This window comes from Strongylocentrotus purpuratus, unplaced genomic scaffold, assembly GCF_000002235.5.
Source record: "Strongylocentrotus purpuratus isolate Spur 01 unplaced genomic scaffold, Spur_5.0 spur5_scaffold_2, whole genome shotgun sequence".
In the NCBI taxonomy this organism is placed as follows: Eukaryota; Metazoa; Echinodermata; class Echinoidea; order Camarodonta; family Strongylocentrotidae; genus Strongylocentrotus; species Strongylocentrotus purpuratus.
The window spans coordinates 40,882,031-40,903,644 of NW_022145605.1; the positions used below are offsets into that span (position 1 = coordinate 40,882,031).

Genomic DNA, 21,614 nt, shown 5'->3' on the forward strand with positions numbered 1-21,614 from the left:
CTACATGAATAGTTTTATGATAGAAAAGAAAATATGCTTTAGATTTGAGATTGGTCTGAAAATGGACTTCAACTTTTGAGTGATTTAGATGTACCAATTGAAAGGTGTCATCAGTTCCCTTTAGATGTGGCCGCCTAGAGGAATTGATTCCTTGCATTTAGGTTCTGTAGTTCTGGCTTTGTGACATTTTTTTAAAAATCCACATGATTATGACCATTTCTGCAGCCCCATGAAGGCATAGCTAGTTATAGTCATTGTATACAGGTTCCATACTAGGATGTGCAGTGGCATTTTTTAAAATTTATTTTTATTGTTTTTTTGTAATACAATATGTACACACTTAAAAATCCATGTAAACATATCAAGAATTGAATCTCCTGGAAAAGACCATTTCGTAGTTAGCACATGGGTCAAATGACCCCAAATATCCACAGATCTTTTACTCATGGAGAAGTCCCACTTTGTGTATTTTAGAACAATCAATGCCAAAGTCATGTATGTGCATCATGAAAAGCTTGTTTGCCCTCTTGTATCATAAGAATGTACTGTAGGTGCACACATGAATTAAGATTACATAACATGAGCATGATTCCTGTTGGTGGGTTTTACAATTTTATCAGAAATGACCTTTATTTGCCCATGCGCAGATAGTATTTATGAAATGGCTTATTGACAGTGCGATGCATCTTGTGGTGTTTTCCTTCCCTCAGGCAATCATCACCATCCTTGGAGCGGAGAGAAGGAACCGTGTCTTTGCCGGTCTCTACATGGGACGATCGGACACTGCCCTCATGGTTCGCCAAGCAGCGCTTCACGTGTGGAAGGTGGTCGTCGTCAACACTCCAAGAACCCTCAAAGACATCCTGTCCACCCTCTTCACTCTACTCCTAGGGTGTCTGGCCAGCACCAGCTATGACAAGAGACAGGTCAGTGGTGTGCTTCTTCTTCTTTTTGAATGGCATTGACCTAATAATAATAATCCACTTTTATAAAGCGCTTCACAGATATATATTACCCCGGTCATTGGATTCAATACTTTCCTGCACACACTGTGTGCACAATCTCCACTCCCTGGGGCGCATTCCAGCCGGGCGTTACTTGACGCCCAAAAACTGTTTGACCAACAATTCAATCGCATCCTACCGGGTACCAATTTAAATTTTAAATTCTAATAGGTTTGTGCAATACATTAACCCAATTCTGAACTTCAAACCGGGACCAAACACTCTAACTTACCCTAATCATAACCCTCAACCTAGCCTAACATCCACTTTGCAACACTAACCCTAACCTTTACCCAACCCTAAGGCCGTAAAACCTATATGTTGTCAATGACAGTAACAGCCTTCTTTCAGGCAGCAAAAGACATCATAGAAATAAAACACCCCAAATAACACACCAATCTGTCTGATGGTAGTTGGTCTGGTCACCACAGAAGAAGAAGAAGATGGTTACATGTATGATTCGTGTTTCTCTCCTGACAGGTCGCAGCAAGAACGTTGGGTGATCTTGTCCGCAAGCTAGGTGACCGTGTCTTACCAGAGATGATCCCGGTCCTAGAAAAGGGCTTGGACTCTGCACAGAGTGACCAGAGACAAGGAGTCTGCATCGGTCTGAGTGAAATCATCAACTCTACAAGCAGAGAACAGGTTTGTTCGTCTTTCCTTATATCTCATTCTTTTTATCATTTTATCTACTGAGAAAGAGTGGCACGAATCCTCCAAAAAGCTAAACAGATCATTGCAAATGAGAATCACAATCTAAAAGAATTGATTTTAATTTACTTTGTGCCAAATTGTATGAGTTGAAACCCTTTTGGCTGTTGGCAGTCTATCAGGTCAAACCCGATTGAAGGATATGTGTAGACATATTAATAGACCATGGGAGCTACTACAATACTGGTTACAATATACGCCAGGCAGGCAGTTCTTCTCTCCTGTATTTTGATGCCCAAGCTTTTTCAGTTTCCATGCCATGCATGTAGAATTGGTCAATCAGTCAACAATAATTTGACATGATAGATGATATATTCCCTTGATAGTTTGAGCATTTTAAATACATTGTATTTTTATGCCTCGGCTACAAAGTAGCTGGAGGAATTATGTTTTCTGGTTGTCTTTCTGTCCGTCTGTATGTCCCGTTCTCGTGATCGCTTTATCTCAAGAACCGATTGATGGATTACTGCCAAACTTGTTATCATTACATGCCATTATAAAACCAAATGGATTCTTGCTTTCTTGCCCACCAGGTTGTGACGTATGTCGAGAGTCTAGTAACTACAGTGAAGAGAGCTTTGGTTGACCCTCTCCAAGAGGTCAGAGAGGCAGCTGCAAGGACCTTTGACAGCCTTCATAGTTCAATCGGTAAGAACATTAATGTTGTTCATGTATGATGCGGTAAACTGATTCAGAAATTCCACTGCAAAGCAAAAAGTATTTTCTGTGTAACTGAATGGCAAATTTAGATGACAAAATGTAGCTGATGTCATCAAGGTCGATAAGTCTACTTATTTGTCTGTAAAATAAAAATAGGGAAGGCCCGCTGTGGACAAATTTTGCTGGCACATTCAACCACTGCATTTCACATTATGCCACTTTTATTAATAATAATCTTTTTAGTCCACTCCAAATTTTATTAAACCGAAAATTGAAATTCTTTTACCCAATTGATCCTGAGCCCGGCAGCCACTGAGCAGCGCCAGATCGACGTTGCTCTATCCCCTTATTGTCGAACGCCAAAAAAAGCCAACACACCGAACCATTTCTTCTTCAAGTCGCCCTTTTACTTCAGACCCTGAAAAGTAGATGTAATGTTACAGAGTGAAATGCTTTTATGGTCTGATGTCAGGCCGAAAAACTGATTTATTTATTTTAAAACAAATTTTTGGCCTTACAGTAGGTTCCTGTTTCATTTCATAATTTTGAACTTACTTTGTCAACTATGTCCTTATTGGTGCAAACAATTGAAATTGATATATGAAATGGAATAAAAATGGAATCAATCAATCAATCATTGTATGTGTACAAAGCAAATAGCAAACTGCATTTCATTATCTTCTATCAAGACATCATTTTCTTTACATCTGTTTTAATAACCTTAGGAAGATCATGCAATTCATATTCATGTGATCTCATTTGGTTCAGTAAAATAAACCTTGTGAAATTTGATTGACATTACTCCTACTTGACCTCTGACATGTGTCATAGGTCACAAGGCACTGGAAGAGATCTTACCAGAGCTTCTATCTCAGCTGAGTGACGAGGAGAAAGGAACATACGCTCTGGATGGACTCAAACAAGTCATGGCCGTCAAGAACAGAGTTGTGCTACCATTCCTCATACCAAAGGTAAGTTCACTGTTTATTTTAGAGCAAGAAGGGCCTTATCTCTATGCAAATTAGTATACATATATACACTGTCATGAGAGGTTCTGGTTGAAACTCTGGGCAAGAGGTGACTCCATTAGTACTACTTGCTGAGGGGCGTAGGCCCATAGCTATAACCAGTACCTCAAAAAGAAATCCAAAACTCCCGAATAATACTCCCAACGTCGTAGTTAAATCTACATTTATAATTTACGCACTGCGACACAAGTACTGTGTAATAAATGTTCTCATCCCGTGGCAGTCAAAAACAGAGTTGTGCTACCATAACTCATGTAAAGCTCAATACATCTATTTGGAGCCAGAAGGCCATTAACTCTATGCAACTTCATATAGGGTGACCCCCTTTTGGCTTCCAGCATACCAATAACCTTAGCACATTAAACAATGGGATCTTTTTGCATGTTTGTATGTTTCTAATGCCTAGCTAGACATTGTTTTTTACAAGGTTTTTTTCTTCTTCTGTTTATTGTGATTGTTGGTGTAATTACTTATTTTCTTAGCTTTCATTAGTTACTGAATGTCTTCCCTCATTTGTTCCATGACAGCTGATCGCACCACCAGTAAACACCGGTGTCCTAGCCATCCTGTCTGAGGTTGCAGGGGATTCCCTGACCAAGCACTTAGCCAAGATTCTCAATGCTCTCATGTCTGCTGTGGAGGAGTGTGTAGGCACAGAAAGAGAACAAGAGGTAAGGAAATTGCTTAAAGCCCCACTGCACTACTTATAGCTACTAGCGCCCTCTATATAACATACAAGCGGTACCCGTTGGTCCGCGATGATCCTCCTTTTCTTATGTTAATTGAGAGCTGATTTGATGAGATAACCACCTGTCAGTGACCATGCAGGGAGGTCTAATCCCTCCTGGCCAAACTAGTGTAGACAGGATTTAAGTGAATGGACATGATTTGTCTTCATTGTGTATGGGTAAATATATTCCCCACTGGACTACATCCTCCAGACTCATATCTGACAATATTCAATCAACACTCAGAAAACATCCCCCCCCCCCCCCCTAGTGATATTTGAATAATAGTAAATGTCCAGAGGAGGAGAAGAATGTGAGTAGTTCAGGAGGTAATTGTCCTAGAATCCTCCTTTATGGTTGACTTAACCTCATCTTACAGGCTTACATACAACTTGCCTTTTATTATTTTTTATTTACTCAGTCATGTCAGTTGAAAAGACAGTCCTTCATTTAGTAAGTATTTGATAGATGAATTCATTTAATATGTTTGTATCTTTTATCCTGTACCCGCCAGGCTCTGAAGCATTGCCAGAGGGTCGTGATGTCAGTCCAAGACCTTCCGGGTCAACAGATCATCATAGACGAACTCCTTCAGAAGCTCAAGGGAGACAACGCAGGACTACGGCTGGCTGCGTCCACCCTGCTGCAGGTCTACTGTAGCAAGACCAGCTGTAGCTATTCAGATTACGTACCTCAGCTCCAGAGGGCGCTCATCCAGTCGTTCAACGACCCTGAACCTAGGGTGTTGGAGATGAGCTGGGAAGCGCTCAATGCTGTTACAAAGGTCAGTTCTTAATAATGATAATATTCCACTTTTATATACGGCCTAATACATCTACGATGTCTCTAAGCGCTTTTGTAGATATATACTATTACCCTGGTCATTGGATTCAATACTTGCCTGCACACACTTTGTGCACAATCTCCACTCCCTGAGGAGTATTCCAGCCAGGTGTTACTTAACGCTCAAAAACTGTTTAACCAACAAAGACGGTCACATCCTATGGGGTTCTCATAATGAAGGAAAGCTTGTCTTGATAACAACTAGGAGTGACAAATCAAAAGCAGTTTTTAACATTGGTGTGGTCCCCTTTGAAATAGCAGTTGAATACTGATATGTTGGGTTTTTAGGAAGATCTGACCCTTGACATTTGCTGAGGGCTTTATTAGGCCAACTACTTAGATTTAGATTGTGGGTTGCATCTGTGTAAGTTCGGTTCAGATCGTGTATTGTAGTTAGGAATTAGATTAGTGTATGATGGTGATTACTAAGCTAATCTTGTCATAGCATCTGTTGGAGAACCACATATTTGTTACTCACATTAGATGATAGATCATTAGGTTTCTGATATTCCTTGATGATATTTCTACATTTGCCAATCATTTTTACATATCTGACAACATTTAATGCACACTGCAGACAATCTTTGTGTCACCAAGAATTATCTTTGCAAATAGATGTTTTCTTTAAGTTATCATCTTTATTTGACTCTTGTTTTCATGTTGTAGAGCCTAAGTGCTGCAGAGCAGATGGGTCACATTGAATCAGTACGCCGAGCTGTCCGCTATGCTACAGAAGATTGTAAACAAGAGGACCTACCAGGGTTCTGTCTGCCTAAGAAGGTAAGCAACAGAAGAATAACTTGTGTTCAGACTAGAGCTTAATCTTTAGAAAGAGAGAAGTATAGTCTTTGAGTGTAAGAGCATTGACTGTCTCTTAAGATTATATACCCTGTATATGATCCACCTGTTTGCCCTGTGAATAAGTTATTGATAGAGGGTCATAGTTAGTAATTCAGTTCATTTTCATTCAATAATTCATTACAAATAGAGCAATTCTATCAGTGAAGGCTAACCCAAAAACCAAATCAAAACAATTAAGTTATTATACATAGTTAACATAACGTGCCCTAGAATTTTTGATGCAAAATACTTGATCCTGCAGACTAATATTTTCACTTTAGACTCTTTTTTTGTTGTTTTAGCCTTATATGTGGACTATTTCAAAAGTAACGTTCATTTGAGTTTACCATTCACCATTTAATCTGTTTTCAACTCCAGGGCATCACCCCCATCCTTCCCTACTTCCGAGAGGGCATCCTCTCAGGGTCACCGGAGGTCAAAGAGCTGGCCGCCCTTGCGTTGGGTGAGGTCGTTCAAAGGACCAGTATCGCTGCTCTCAAGCCTCAGGTGGTAGCCATCACTGGACCTCTGATCCGCGTCCTAGGTGACCGATTCGCTTGGAATGTCAAGGTGGCTATCCTGCAGACCCTAGGGTTGCTCATTGCTAAGGTAAGTAGAGGGCTATTCCCTCTCGTAACTGTTTATGTGTCACAGGCAAAAGATTTATAGTTTTTCCGCCAAGGATTTTGAAATACAGAAGGCTTATGATTGCACCATGTGAGACTGTTGGTAATCTTTCTTGAGCTTATAGTTTTAAGGAGACCGGTAGTAGGACTGGCTCAACGTTTCAAACAGGTTGAATCTCCATCGTCAGGATATTGAAGTGACACTTACTAGGTTGTCATTATCTCTTATATTTTTAATTGGTGTGCTCCTGAAGGCAAACTTGCCTCAGCTTCAAACTTCATTCATCCAAGGCTTGACTGATGCTAACAGGGCTATCAGAGTTATGTTGACCCATTGATGATGATGATGATAATAGGCATTTCTATAGCGCCGTCTATCTAGAAATTCTATACCGAGGCGCATTTATTGTTACCCCAGCTTTAGCCTAGCTGCCATTACAGCGCTCCAGCATTTCAAGGAACTAAATCCTGCCAGGTACCCATTTACCTCACCTGGGTCGAGTGTGGCAAATGAAGATTAGTGCCGTGTCTGGGATCGAACCACGACCTTTGAATTTCAAGTCAAGTGCTTAAACCACTTGAACACGACACTTTTACGGAAACCGGATGGTCCCTGTATGGAGCCTACATGAATTGAACAATGTAATAGTCACCACGTCAATTAAGATGTTGATCTTTTACATTACAGGTTGGTGTGCTCCTGAAAGCGTTCCTGCCCCAGCTCCAGACCACCTTCATCCGAGGTTTGACCGATGCTAACAGAGCGGTCAGATTAGAGGCTGCTGCAGCTCTGGGGAAGCTGGTCGTCATTCATGCCAAGGTGGATCCTCTCTTCACTGAGCTTCATAACGGCATCAAGAACACAGACAATGACACAGGAGTCAGGTATGGCATTATTTGATTCTTAAAGATAAAGTTGAGTTCTGTTCATGCGATTGCATTGTGAAAGAAACATTGTGGAAACGATCAGAAAAAGTTGATCATCTAGCATAAAAGTATGTACTGCAAGGTTCTGGAATCATCAAAATGATAATAAATTTGGCCCAGTCTTGGTTAAGTTCAAGCACTGTACACAGAAAGATGTATATGGGACTACATGAACATGTGGCATAAAATCTGTACCGATTTTTATGATGTTACATGCCATATTTAGAATATTAAGGCATTTGAAGAGCCATGTTTTTCAGGGAACATTTTTTATCAGATACATGCCGTTCTGAATTTATTATACCTTTGTATATTATTTCACCTTGTCCAGAGAAACCATGCTGCAAGCTTTGAAAGGGGCCATAGCTGGAGCCGGGACTAAGATTGGTGATGCTAACAAGAAAGCTCTCCAAACAACTCTCATCAGTAACCTGTCATCATCAGAGGTAATACACATGCAGACATTCACTGAAAAGTAGAAAGAAATATATCGATAATGGACTTATGAGTATATGCACATTGCTGAAATATATTGTCATACAAATTCATGATGTGGGAGTTGGGTATATGGATTGATTTGGAAGATATATATTTTGTTTTTGTGATTTTACTTTGTAAACTCCATGCGATTCAGCCCTTGGGCTACCATATGGATTCCCATTTCAATTCAATTCAATTCAATTATCTGATATTGCAGGGTAACATAAGGATATCATCATCTGGATGTTTGGGAGCCTTGTGTAAATTTTTGAGCGATGAAGATTTTGAGGACATCCTAAACAATAGACTCCTTGGTAAGTGTTTTATGTATGACATGAGATGTTCACTTTTGGTCAGTTGTTTCTCAACATAAACCAAGTTATGAACATCTTTGGTATATTTACATCTAATATTAGCCTCCATATTTGAAGTTGTTAGATGTTTGTCATCGTGTGCTACATTCCCATGTTTACCAGTTTTTTTCCCAGATTTTTTTTTCTTTTTTTCTTCCCAATTTTATCCTGATATTTCCAGATTTTTCTTTATTCTTCCATATTCTTCCCTATTTGTTCCCAATTTTCTCACTCAAAAGGGGGGAATGTTGTTAGATGCCATTTTCCCCCCTGAATCCTCTTCTTTCTTTTTTTTACCTGGGGGGGAGGCGCGGTTGGGGGGGGGGGGAATTTTTTTTTTTTTTTTTTTTAGTGCTCACTATCACCCCTGCTTTATGAACTCCTTGAAATTGACAGTTTTATGTGTGAGTGTTCTGCTTATTCATTGCTAAAGCATCATAAGATAAAAAATATACATGTATTAAAGGGGTATATTGAGCAGTTTCCATATGCAGTAGGTCATGATTCGCTGACACCAGACTTGGTGGAAATATCATTAATCGGTGTACAAGTCTGCAAACAGCAAACCTGTGGTTTCATCAAGACCCCCCCCCCCCCCCCAGTCTCTTTGAGAGTCTTCTGTTGAGGGAAATGTAAGTTACAGAATTTTTCCATATGGGTGATTTGTGGAAAATGGCAGAGCATTACATGTATATAAGGCCTGCTTGTCATAAACCTGAATGCTCATCCTTTTGAATGGCAGCACCTGTTATTGGGTATCTGTATCTGTATGATTTGGTCAGCAAAATGTCCTTTCCAGACACATCCACGCTAACGTATTTGTAGACAGAGCATGCTGTGTGTGGGTTGACTCTAATCAAATTATTGGGTATGTTTAAGTAAATTGTTCTTAAAAGTGGTTAATGATGGGCTGTTTACTATGGAAGTTGGGAGGTTATTCCAGTCCTTGATGGTTGACACAAAAAAGGAGTCCTGGTAGGCTCTAGCTTTGTGGCGAAGTTGTAGGAACTTCTGGTTGTTCCCCCTGGTTTCCCTGGGATTCAGTTGTACATAGTCATACAAAGGAATGTCGACCAGTCCATTCTTCATTTTGTATAACATGCTGAGTCTCTGGTTTCTCCTTCTAGTTTGAAGCGATTCCCATCCTAGGTCTTTTAGCGCCTTGGTGACTGTGCCTTCTTCTCTACTGTAGTTGCTAGTACAGAATCTGGCTGCTTGTCGTTGGACACGTTCTAGGGACTTGATATTCTGCTTGGTAGAGGGATCCCAAGCTGACGATGCATACTCGAGAAGCGGTCTTACTAACGCCAGGTACGCAGTTGATTTCACCTTCTTGTTGCAACTCCACAAGTTCCTGCGGACTACATTCTGTATTCTCTGGGCTTTCTTGGTAGCTGCCTGAGTATGAGTATTCCAGCTCAATGTATTCGATATGTGAACACCCAGGTATGGATGAGAAGACACACTCTCGAGACTATGGTTACAAAAGTTATACTTGTGATGAGGGGGTTTCTCTTACCAATGGTCATGGTACAGCACTTGGTTGGGTTGAAGTTCATCAGCCATGTGTCTTGCCAGCTTTCCAGTTGTCTAAGATCTTTCTGCAGTACGCTGGTATCTTGATCAGCTGATACGGCTGTATACAGCAAACAGTCGTCTGCGAACAATCTGGTTGTGCAGGCCATGTTGTTTGGTAGATCGTTAATGTACAACAAGAACCATAGTGGGCCGGTCACTGTACCCTGCGGTACGCCAGATGTAACAGATGCAGGTAGAGATGAATGACCATTGATGACAACTCGTTGTGTGCGGCCCATCAGAAAACTTCTCACCCAAGAAGTGATTTCTCCCTCAAGACCATAATATTGTAGTTTAGAGATTAGGCGACGATGAGGGACCTTGTCGAAAGCTTTTGTAAAATCAAGCACTGCCATGTCGACTAACTTATTTCTATCCAGTTCTTGGCTAATATCATTGATTGTGAGAATTAGCTGCGTTTCAGTAGATCTTTTAGCACGAAACCCATGTTGGAAGTCTGATAGGATATGTTGATTTTCTAGGTGTTTCATTACGTGGCTATGTATGATGTGTTCCATGACTTTACTCAGTACTGATGTCAACGAGACAGGTCTGTAGTTTGCAGCACTCTTCCTGCTCCCCTTCTTGAAGATGGCGGCTACGTTGGCGTCTCTCCATTCTTGCGGTACTATTCCAGTGTTGATGGAAGATTGGAACAGGTCTTGCAAAGGTGCAGATAGCTGCTCAGCTCCGATCTTCAGGAACCACGGTGGAATGCCGTCCGGCCCTTGTGCTTTGTTGGTCTTCAGCGTGCTGAGCAGCTTTTCGACCCCTTTCCTAGTAATGTTGAGATGTCCAATCTTCTGGTAAGGGCTGTTGCCAAGGGACTGTGCTAATCCAGGAGGCTCGTTGGTGAAAACGCTCCGGAATTGTTCATTCAAAACGTTTGCCTTGTCTGTGTCGTTGCTTACAGTCTTCTCCCCTTGCTGGAGATCTGCTACTCCCGAGTTTTCTTGTTTCAGTTGCTTAATGTAAGACCAAAACCTTTTTGGCTCTTCTAGAATTGCCGATTCAAGAGTGTCCCTAACATATAAAGAACGGGCTTCTTTAATGAGCTTGTGGGTGCTTTTCCTAAAGGCCTTGAACGATTCCCAGTCATCCGGCTTTCCTGTCCTAACTGCCTTGTTGTATAATCTCTGTTTCTTCTTAATCGTACGACGTAGTGATCTATTGAACCATGGTAAGTTAAATCGGCTAGTGGAAAACTTGTGCGGGACATGTTTTTCCATTGTGTGTAGTATTGCACTTCTAATTTGTTCCCATTTGTCCTCTACACTTTTGTCTTGGTTCGTTTGGAAATAAGTATCTGAAAAGTCTTGAAGTGTCTCCTTGATACCCTGAGTATCTGCTTTACCCCTGAGGTAGATTTTCCTTCTTATCGGACGCTTCCTAGTAGGAGCTACTCTTAAGTCCACTATCACTGAGCTGTGGTCAGCAATGCCATCTGTAACAGATATCTTGTCCACTATTTCAGGGTTATTGGAGAAGATCAAGTCCAAGATGTTTTCTGTGTTTCCCTGAATTCTTGTAGGTTGGGTGACATGCTGATTAAGTCCCAATTCTTCCACTAGAGTGACAAGCTTATCAGCTGCTCTGGTGCTGTATCCACTCCTGCTGGAGACAACATGATCATCCCACGAGATGTTGGGTAGATTAAAATCCCCTGTGAGGATGACATTGTGAGAATTGATCTTATTTCCTAACCTTGTAAAGGATTGCGCCAGGTGGTCGATTGCTTCACCATTGCTGTCATTCGGTGGACGGTAGAAGACTCCCACAAGCAAGGGTCTACACCCCTTTATTTTTGTTTCAGTCCATAATATTTCACAATCAGAGTTAAGTTCACTGCAGTGCGTTGTAATCAAATCCCCCTTCACTGCTTGGAAGACTCCACCTCCAGTCTTTAGCTGTTCACGATCTTTCCTGAAGATAGAGTGGTTGTCTGGGAAGATTTCACTGCTATTAACCTCTGGGTCAAGCCACGATTCTGTTCCACAGATGAAGTCTGGTTTAACGGAGTCGATGAGCACTTCGATATCACCAGCTTTGGATCTTACACTCTGGCAATTAGTCAATATCAATTTAACTTTGTCTCTCTTCTTGGCATTACACTTTCTATTCTCTTTATTATGTCTCTTATTTCTTTTACTGTTGGGCTTGGGCTGCGATGCACCCACATCCTTCTGGCTTGCCGGTTGGGAGCAGACATTAGCATCAGCATCAGTATCAAGAGCATCAAAAAGGTTTTCAGTTGAGATTTCACCTTCGCTGAAGAATGAGTCTGAAAAGTTTAGTTCACTGCAGAGTGGGCAAACCCACGTACAATTGTTGGTCATAAGTGATATGTACAACTGGTAATCTATATCACAGCAGGCTGTGTGTAACCATTTATCGCAGCTATCGCACTGGACTGCGTGGTGATCCCTTAATACATTTCCATCGCACATACTACACGGGACGCAACAATCAGAGCAATACCACTGTGCAGAGTTGGCTCTCAAGTTCGATAATTGCTTTTGTTTGACTCCAACACAACTAGGATGGAATAATAGTTGGCAATCTGAGCATGTAAGTTTGTTCTTGCCGATCACAAGTTTACTGCAAGAGCTGCAAGCCTTCGCTGAGCTCTTCTTTCTGTTGGAAGGTCGAGCTGGTCCAGGGTTGGGTTGTACATCCCCAGCACACATGATTAACCCCAAAATAATAGTTCTAGGTTGGGAACAGCTTAGATCTCTTTGACTAGTCTGGTTATACATGGTAACAACATGATCCAGGAATTTATTTCTGTTTGATAATCTCGAGTTCCAAATAGGATCAAATACATATCTTGCTGCTAATGCAGTGGTATCCCTTCTCGGCATGCAGAAGGCGTAATTGCATACAGCATGGTGGCTAATGATTGTCAATTTAGGTCTACTTACAGTCTGTAATCCCTTCTCCCCAGCATGAATATCTGTCAGACCTATCAATAACTTGGCAGTCACAAAGATGAGCACGGCCTTGTTGAGGTTGAAGCGGCGTCGTTCGGTCCCCATGACGTACACGTAAGCAATACAAAATGGCGGCAGAAATCCAAGATGGCGGAGTCCGCGAAAATTTAAAAAGTTAAAACTACACAAATAAACTCAAGCGAATACGATTACAAAACTGCAGATAATCAGTCTAAACGATTTATTGCACTCCAGATAAAAAACGCTATCATAAAATCCATATCATTGAAGCTTGCACATGTAGTATAATGTCGAAATGTCTCGTAGAAAAGGTTGCGGTGGTAGAGTAGATCTCCGTAGTATACGCTATTGCACCGTAGTATCGCGTAGGTGATCCACTATGACTCGCGAGCGCGATGCTGGCTACAAATTGCAGGTAAAAATCCTTCCAAAATATAAGTCTAAAATTCGAAATAATCACACAACTTAGGTTTTTAATATTAAAAGAGCATATATTGCTCGGTTAAAAAGCAGGATGGCAGTTTAAAAAGGCAAAATTTTAGCGATTTTGTTGAAAAGCTACGAGCGAAAGTTTTTTAGCGTCTATCCACACACAGCGCCCTCTCTTTCGAAAAAAACACCCGAACGGTGTCAAATTTCCTACGAGAACCGACTACCGGTACTTGCTTGTGCAGCCCCAAAACTCTGGAATAACTTACCATTTCAGTCAGGAAGTCTCCATCTGTGAATATCTTTAAATCAAAACTGAAAGCACATCCTTTCAATTAACATATCAGGAGCTCTTGTAGCGCAGTAGAATATATACTTAATGTTGGATACTTTCTGCACTCTATAACTGTTTGGTGTGTTTTGTGTTGTTGTTGAGCAGTAAATGAGCCGAATCAGAACTGGATGCTGCATCATAGTTGCGCCCTCGCTCTATCAGTCACACTGAAAGATGCCCCAGAGAGGGTGACGGCGGACGGACTATCGGCAAAGGTTCTGGAGGTCATCATCAAGAACTCACTGAATGACAGGGTAAGATGCTGTGTGGTGTTAAGTGGGACAAAGTTTGGCAGAAATGTGCATTTTGATTGCATATCGAGGGGTCAGTGACACAAAGACGTAATTTCATTTTTGCTATTTTGAGAAAAAGTGGTTTATGTGTCACTGAGCACTTGAGCCTTAATGAGTTAGGTCTATGTTTCACTAGCCATTGACTTGAATGGGGTGTTGGGTTGAGGTAAGTCTCTGTGTTTCCTGGAAAGCCCACATTTTTCTGAACATTTTGATATCAAATACTCATTTTGGCAAAATAGGGATTTATATCTTTGTGTCACTGAACCCTCGATATGAACTATTCTAGAAGTTAATTGCTTAAAAAGTGAAAACTCTTTGATTTGGTCTTACTAGTAGAGTAGCTTTTGCAGACTGTTGTGATATAAACTTTCTTGAGCTGTGTTATATTGTGATACATTTAAAACGATTTTATTTGATATTTATTTCAAATTCAGTCGGAAATGAAAAAGGTACAGTATATTACCACTGTGTGAAAAAAATTATAAAACAAAAGGAGATCAAATTTTAAGATGAACCCAACCAAAACTACCTCCGAAAGTCACTTTTAAGATTTGGAGTGGTCTGTAAAGACATGTGGCCTTCTATGCTTCTTCTAGATGTACATTACAACATTAAGAAACATAATTTACCATAATAGAAGTGTGTTAAAGCAGGGCTCCACACTAACTGATTTTGAAGGGTGTCCGGATTGAACTTTCTAGAGTCTGTATGCATGAGCCCCTTTTTAAAATATCAAAAGTTTGGGGGTCCTGGCTTAGATTTTGGTCGCCTATGTGTCCCCGGCGCCAGTTAGTGACGAACTCTGGTTTGAGTATGATTTTTTTTTGTATAGTAATTTCACGTTTCTCTCCCTTGCTCCAACAGATACCGGTATGTGTGGCAGGCGTCCGTGGTATGGGATTCTACATGAAGCACTGCATAGCAACGGGAGAACAAGTACCGCAGTCCCTCCTCTCTGCTATGGTGAAGGTGGGTCTTGGGATATTAAGCTTTGGTTTGGGATGGCAAGGGGTGGGTAGGAAGGGGGGAGGGAGGGAGGGATTAAGGTAGTTCTACATGAAGCACTGCATAGCAACCGGAGAACAAGTACCACAGTCTCTCCTCTCTGCTATGGTGAAGGTTAGTGTTGAGAGATTAAGCTTTAGCTTGGGGAGGGCAAGGGGCAGGGAGGGAGGGAAGGAGGATAGGAGGGAAGGTGAAAGGTATTTCGACTGCATAGTACCTGGAGAATCTCAGCTATGGTAAAGGTGGGTCTATTAGAAATAAGTTTTCGCTTGAGGAGGGAGAGGGATGATGTTGGGTGAGGGCTATGTGGGATTGGGAGAGAGTGAGGGAGGGAGGGAGAAAGGTAGTTCTACATGAAGCACTGCTCAGTAACTGGAGAATAAGTACCGCAGTTTCTCATCATGGCTATGGTAAAGGTGGGTCTATTAGAAATAAGCCTTGGCTTGGGGAGAGGGATGCTGGTGGGGGGAGGGGTACGTGGGATGGGGAGAGAGGGAGGGAGAAAGGTAGTTCTACATGAAGCACTGCATAGTAGGAAAACAAGTACCACTGTCTCTAATCACTGCTGTGGTGAAGGTAAGTGCTCAGAAACTAAGCTTTGGCTTTTGGAGGGGAAGCTAGGGGTGGGAGGAAAGGATTTTGTACGCTATATTTGATGAAGATGGTCCTGACATTTTATGGAATCCTTCATTCGTTTTTCTCAGCAATTATACATTTTCTTTTCTAATCATTCGGCAGATTCTAATCATGTATTTGGTAATTATTGACTTGGATTCTGTAGGCTATAAATCTTATTGTTACCGGAACTCAAGATATCTTGTCTTTGATTTTCAGGTTGTATAATACAATATTTTTTTGCACTTCCTCCTCATTCCTGCAGTGCTTCAACCACTCATCCAGTGACATCAAGATGGCCGCCGCTCAGATGATCAACCACGCCGCCATGACAACCGAAGCTCCTCTTGATATGTCCATAGTACGAGGGATACTGGTAGTCCTGGTCAGCAACACTAAGGATAAGAACACGGCCGTACAGGCTGACAGTGAATGGGCGTTGGTGGCACTGCTCAAGCTAAAACATGGAGATGAATTTTTACAGGTAAGATGGACAGAAAAAAAGAAATCTTTCATCTTTCATCTTTCATGGATAATGTATAAACCAGTCAACTAACATACTCGAGATTTACGCATATTTCTTTAATAGTAGTTACTTTGATGACTTTCCAGAGGGAGGTCTGACACTGCAACAAGTAATGTATGCAAGGTGGATGCCGTCATTTAGAATTCTATCATATGTAACCAGTGAATCGAATCGCTCTTTATTGAGCATTCTTGAAAGAAAATGCGCCAATTCTCAGTAGTAACTGGATTGTTTTATGGCACTAAAATAGTCTGCTCAAAAGTAATGTGAAGTCATTGTAGTTTGCTTAGCATTGTGAGTGTATGCAAAATGGTGCCTTGCTGAAATGCTCCCCAAGGAGTGGAGAAAGTGTATATAATGTGTGCAGGCAAGTCTGAATCCAATGACTGGGGTTATAATATATGAATTTTTAGTGCTTAGATACATTGTTGATGTATTAAGCCATATATAAACCCAGGATATTATCAAAACAGTATTTGATTCTTAAGTGTTTTAACAAAGAGTGCATTTTATAAGATGTTTCCTATTAAAGCCCCACTGCACTACTTATAGCTACTTGCGCCCTCTATACAGCCAACAATGCCTAAGCAAACCCGTTGATCCCCTATAATGCCATTTTTCTTATGTTAATTGAGAGCTGATTTGATGAGATAACCACCTGCTAGTGCCCTTGCAGGGAGGTCTAATCCCTACATGCCAAACTAGTGCAGAGGGGCTTTAAATATTTTCCATGCATCAACCTTATAATTGTGTATAACCTTTATCATTATGTCTAACAGGAGGTGCTGAAATCCCTGGACTCAGTCCCGGCTTCCAATCTCAACGACTGCCTCAAGAGACTACGGAAGGTTGCGTCACAGAATGTACCAAACTTTGAATTTGACGAGACGGTCCTGCGCTAAAACCATCCAAGAGTGTAGTCTTTATTTTATCCAAAAGGTAGTTAGTTTCCCTTATCATGACAGAGGAACATTTTGGTTTCCATAGTCAATATCATATCACTGTGATGGATTTTATTATAAGATTTTGATTATTGTACCGATAGTGATAAGGAACTATTGAAAGTTGTTTTTCATCTCGACAGTGCTCTTAAAGAGTAGGGTTTTGAGAATGACCCACCATATTGGAAGTTGGCATTTTAGTTGCCAATGATCTGCTAAATGTTGTACCAATTAGGATTGAACAACAGACAGGGAAAACCTGGCATGTAAAAGCGATCAGGGTTTAGTAAGAAATCATTGTTTTAAAATTGAAAATAAAATTTCTTTGAGAATGTTTAACACATGGCTATTCATACTTCTTTCCTTAAAATCCATATTTTTACAATACAATTTAATTCACCAACTTAAGTGTCAACTTTGTTGCAAAAGCCTTTTTTATGTGTGTTTAAGGGAGTTAAACTTTCTTCTAGTTAGCATCAACTTCTGAAAGTGTTTCATCTCAAAGTTTGAAGAAGAAAACATTCAAAAGAAACCTGTAAATTTGATATTATAAAATGACATTGTACACTGATACTCATGTTCTCTGGGGAAGCAGTTTTCTCAGGAATTCTTTTTGGATGAGATCTGTACAAACTAAATACAGCCTGGTCTGGTCTGAGAATGGTATTTATGTGTAAACAGAGTTACTGTCATATCCCATCAAAAATTTAAAATTTGATTTAAAGAACCATGAAATCTTATTCGACGAAAGACGAGCAAGTTTGGGATATTTGGTACAAGATTTTTCTTTTTTGTCTTTATTCTCATACATATTGTCTTTGAAAGTTCAACATTTGTTGACTTCTCTGTCTGATTAATAATGTTACATCGAAAGTTGTTTTGTGCAGTCGTTAACATGAACATATTGGTATATTCTTATATCTGTTCCTTTTCAAAAACAGAATCAATAAGTTATTATCATGAGCTCATGTTTGAGGGAATTTTCGAGAACTTGCGTTTTGAACTTTTTGAATATTTGATCTTCTTTTTCATGTACAAAGAATGGAATTGATTCTATAAAAATATTTCAGAATGGATGTGAAATATTGCGTATGTTGGACATCTCTAGGAATCATACACAAAATAATGTGCTTTGGAATGTATTTTTGTTTGTGCCTTTTGATAATATTGTTTTAATATTTTTATCCCAAAGCATAAACAAAGCAAACTTTTAAAACCATTCAAATCTATTAAAGATATAAAGACAAGTTGAATTTGAAATACTGAAATGTTGTTTGTTAAATCCAAACAATTTTCATTTGTAAAACTGACAATTCTTTGTTTTGAGTTTATCAGGGCAAAATTTTATCATGAAAGTTAAAATAATAAAATTTGATCTATACTTGGAGTTGTCATAACACACATTCAAAGCCCATAAAGCTTTTCTTTTCTGAAAAAAACTTCTCTTTTTCTGAAAACAAAGATGTTCAAAAAGTCTCAACAAATTAAATCTGACCAAATTTTGCAAGAATCGTTTCATGTACACCGTTCCTTAAATAAAATTTGTTGTTAAACTCTCATACATTGTAGATTCATAATTATTATAGCTTGTGGATCCCTGTGACATAAAAACTTAAAATTAACTGTATCTCCTTCAGATGAAATGCATATCATTCAATTTAGAATAATCAGTAACAAACAGTTTGTTTTATGTTACAAATAGATACTATGGATGGTAAGATATGATTAATTTCAGCAAGATTGGAGATACATTTAGGATTGATTTTAAGTTGCTTTTTATGTTACAGGACCCAAGACTAGTCAATTCTTCTTTCATATTCTATTGCAAGATAATTAGTTAGTGCACTTGTTAATTTAGTATCCATTCACTCAGTATAAATACATGTTGCTAATCACACACAATTTACACATATAATTTGGAAATGTTGTCATTTGAATATGATATATACCGTATATAGCTTATTAGGTGTATTCTCTCACACACCGGCTTTATAAATATTGAAATAAATGCACACTTTGAGAAAGAATTGGACAATAGCATGACCACTGCACATGATCATTGGGTTCAGAGTTTGGCCAATTATGCTTTATGTACATTGCCTGTGTTTATTATACAAGTAATATTTCAAAGAGTACAGTATATGTGTATCAAAACGTGAGAAAGTTTCTTCCCATTTACGTTTGTGTATCGTGATTGGTACACTGAAGTCATGTGATTAAAATCATGATAGATATTACATTTGAAGATTCTTTTGTCTGCTTTGTATTGTGTACATGAGAATATTCTGTTTTTGAAATCAGATTCATCATTCAAGATTAATTATGTGTAAAACATAAAATTGCTTTCCATTATAATGCATGCAACATAAACATAGAAAAAACTTGGTAGTGTGAGTTAAACTTGAGAGCAAGCCTGGTATTATACTGTCTGAGATGAGATGAGTAAACGCCTTTCTTGCTCTCAATAGATGGTTATAAGAAATATTTAAAGGATCATGTTAATGCAAAGATTTACGTAGTTTATATGTCTAAACTCCTCCAAGAAGAGAGAGAAAAAATTGCTTGTTGTATTCCCAACAATATGACGAATAGCCTTTTCGATATGTCACATTTCCAAAATATGCCATCTTGACGAAATCCCCCTACCACCCCTCCCCCCACCCCCCCCCCCCCCCAATATGTTTTGTTTTAATTAAAGAAAAAAAAAATAAGAAAACGGGTCCCTCAAAACCTAATTTCCTAATTAAACTAATATAAAGGGATCACACTAAGACGATGCGTTTTGCCCATCTTGAGGCCTTGGTCTGGATAAGCCATTTTTAAAGCGATTTTTTGAAAATTGATTTGATTTTTTTTCCCCCTTTATTCCCCCCCCCCCTTTTTTTTTTCCTTCAAAAATGTAGAATATTAATTGCAGCCATCTTTGTTTTTGAGCACTTCGTAAATGCACTTCGAAAGAGAGAGAGAGAGAAAAGGGGGAGAGGGGAAAAGAGAGAGACAGGGGGGAGGGAGTGAGGGAGGAAGAAAGAGAGAGTACTAAAAAGGAGGAGGGAAGAGTGCGGGGTAGAGATAACGATAAATAGATATTTGTAAAGAGAGGAAGATGTAGAGAAGCAATTAGAAGAGAGGTAGAGGGCGGCAATTAGAGCGAGAGAAAATTGATTATTGCAACATCTACATAAGAATGGTTGGTAGTCTATAGATTAAAAGTCTGACAAATTCGAACGAATGGAAAGTGATATATGTGCCGTATCCCGATAGCATTAATAATTTATTATTCACGAAAGGAAACAAAAAAGCATGAAAGGGTGATATCTTGGCCTATAAGGTCTGACATCGAAGAGAAAAAAAATAGAATAGGCTTTTGTGTATTCAGCGTTCTATACCCATTACTGAATTATTTTTTAATTATTTATATACTCATTAGTTACTTGGGCGATGACCTCGATTTCGTATTAAACAAATAATACAAAAGAAAAGATCAGTTACAATTTTTTTTACTATTTGCAATTATTATCAGCAACATAATTGTTAAACTTGGGATCCTAATTCATCCTCCCTCTCTCTCTCTCTCTCCAACTCTGTCTCTGTCTCTCTGTATTTTCTCTCTCTCTCTCCCTCTCTCTCTGTGTATTCTCTTCTCTCTCTCTCTCTCTCTCTCTCTCACTCTCTCTCTCTCTCTGTATTTTGTCTCTCTCTCCCTCTCTTTCTGTGTCTGTCTGTCTCTCTCTATCTCTCTGTTTTTTCTCTTTCTATCTCTCTCTCTCTCTCTCTCTCTCTCTCTCTCTCTCTCTCTCTCTCTCTCTCTCTCTCTCTCTCTCTCTCTCTCTCTCTCTCTCTCTCTTTCTCTCCCCCCCCCCCTCTTCTCTCTCCTTTCATTCTCTCTCATGTCATGTCATGCTACAGGTATTAGGGTGGGGGGGGGGGGGGGGGGGGGGGGGGGGGCTGCAGTCCCTATACCGTGCATCGTATGCATAATTTTAGTTTAAATCTTAATAAGCTTTTGGGTACGTGTCCCCTTCACCCCTGGAGCTCTCTAACCATTACTCTTTCCATGATGTTATGATTAGCCTTCATCTTATATGGTCGAATAGATAATAAGCGCAGTCGACAATATCTATACTACGGAAGCGTTAAAGTGCCATTCTACTTGACGACATGACGAGATATTTCATCTTGTCAAGTCGACTTAATATCCATATCATGTCGACATGTAAAGATATTTAACCTACCATGTCGACTTATCAACTTTTATTAGTCGACATGGCGAAATAAATTATCTTGCCAAGACGACTTCACAAAAAGTTCATGTCGTCATGGCGACATAAGTTATCTTACCAAGTCGACTTCTAAAACATACATGTCGTCATGGCGACATATATTATCTTACCAAGTCGACTACCCAAAAAGTAATGTCGACATGGCGAAATAAATTATCTTGCCAAGTCGACTTCACAAAAAGTTCATGTGGATATTATGTGGATATTAAGTCGACTTGACAAGATGAAATATCTCGTCATGTCGTCAAGTAGAATGGCACTTTAACGCTTCCGTACTATACGGATATCATTGTATATGCATGTATACGATTTTATTTATTGCCCACCACAATGCAAGACGACGTATTAATTTTTTGTTGATTTCAAACTAGGTTATCGCGAACTTTTCTTACCCCCCCCCCCCCCCCCACGAAGTAATAGTTTTTGATATAGGGATGACATGTTTCCCGGATGAGACCC

The 21,614-nt window shown here is 39.7% G+C and overlaps 1 protein-coding gene across 1 annotated transcript in view; it reads left to right on the plus strand.

Moving 5' to 3' along the window:
* LOC583423 (eIF-2-alpha kinase activator GCN1) overlaps positions 1 to 19,120 on the plus strand; it is a 53,145-nt gene extending 34,025 nt beyond the window's left edge. The window contains exons 36-50 of the mRNA XM_030992460.1: positions 711 to 926; positions 1,485 to 1,649; positions 2,249 to 2,363; positions 3,207 to 3,346; positions 3,931 to 4,074; positions 4,646 to 4,915; positions 5,641 to 5,754; positions 6,193 to 6,423; positions 7,129 to 7,325; positions 7,699 to 7,813; positions 8,065 to 8,161; positions 13,598 to 13,746; positions 14,653 to 14,757; positions 15,674 to 15,892; positions 16,714 to 19,120. Of these exons, the coding sequence (XP_030848320.1) occupies positions 711 to 926; positions 1,485 to 1,649; positions 2,249 to 2,363; positions 3,207 to 3,346; positions 3,931 to 4,074; positions 4,646 to 4,915; positions 5,641 to 5,754; positions 6,193 to 6,423; positions 7,129 to 7,325; positions 7,699 to 7,813; positions 8,065 to 8,161; positions 13,598 to 13,746; positions 14,653 to 14,757; positions 15,674 to 15,892; positions 16,714 to 16,836 (2,400 nt within the window). The 3' untranslated portion in view covers positions 16,837 to 19,120. The remainder of the gene's footprint in view (positions 1 to 710; positions 927 to 1,484; positions 1,650 to 2,248; positions 2,364 to 3,206; positions 3,347 to 3,930; positions 4,075 to 4,645; positions 4,916 to 5,640; positions 5,755 to 6,192; positions 6,424 to 7,128; positions 7,326 to 7,698; positions 7,814 to 8,064; positions 8,162 to 13,597; positions 13,747 to 14,652; positions 14,758 to 15,673; positions 15,893 to 16,713) is intronic.
* The last annotated feature ends 2,494 nt before the right edge of the window (positions 19,121 to 21,614 follow it).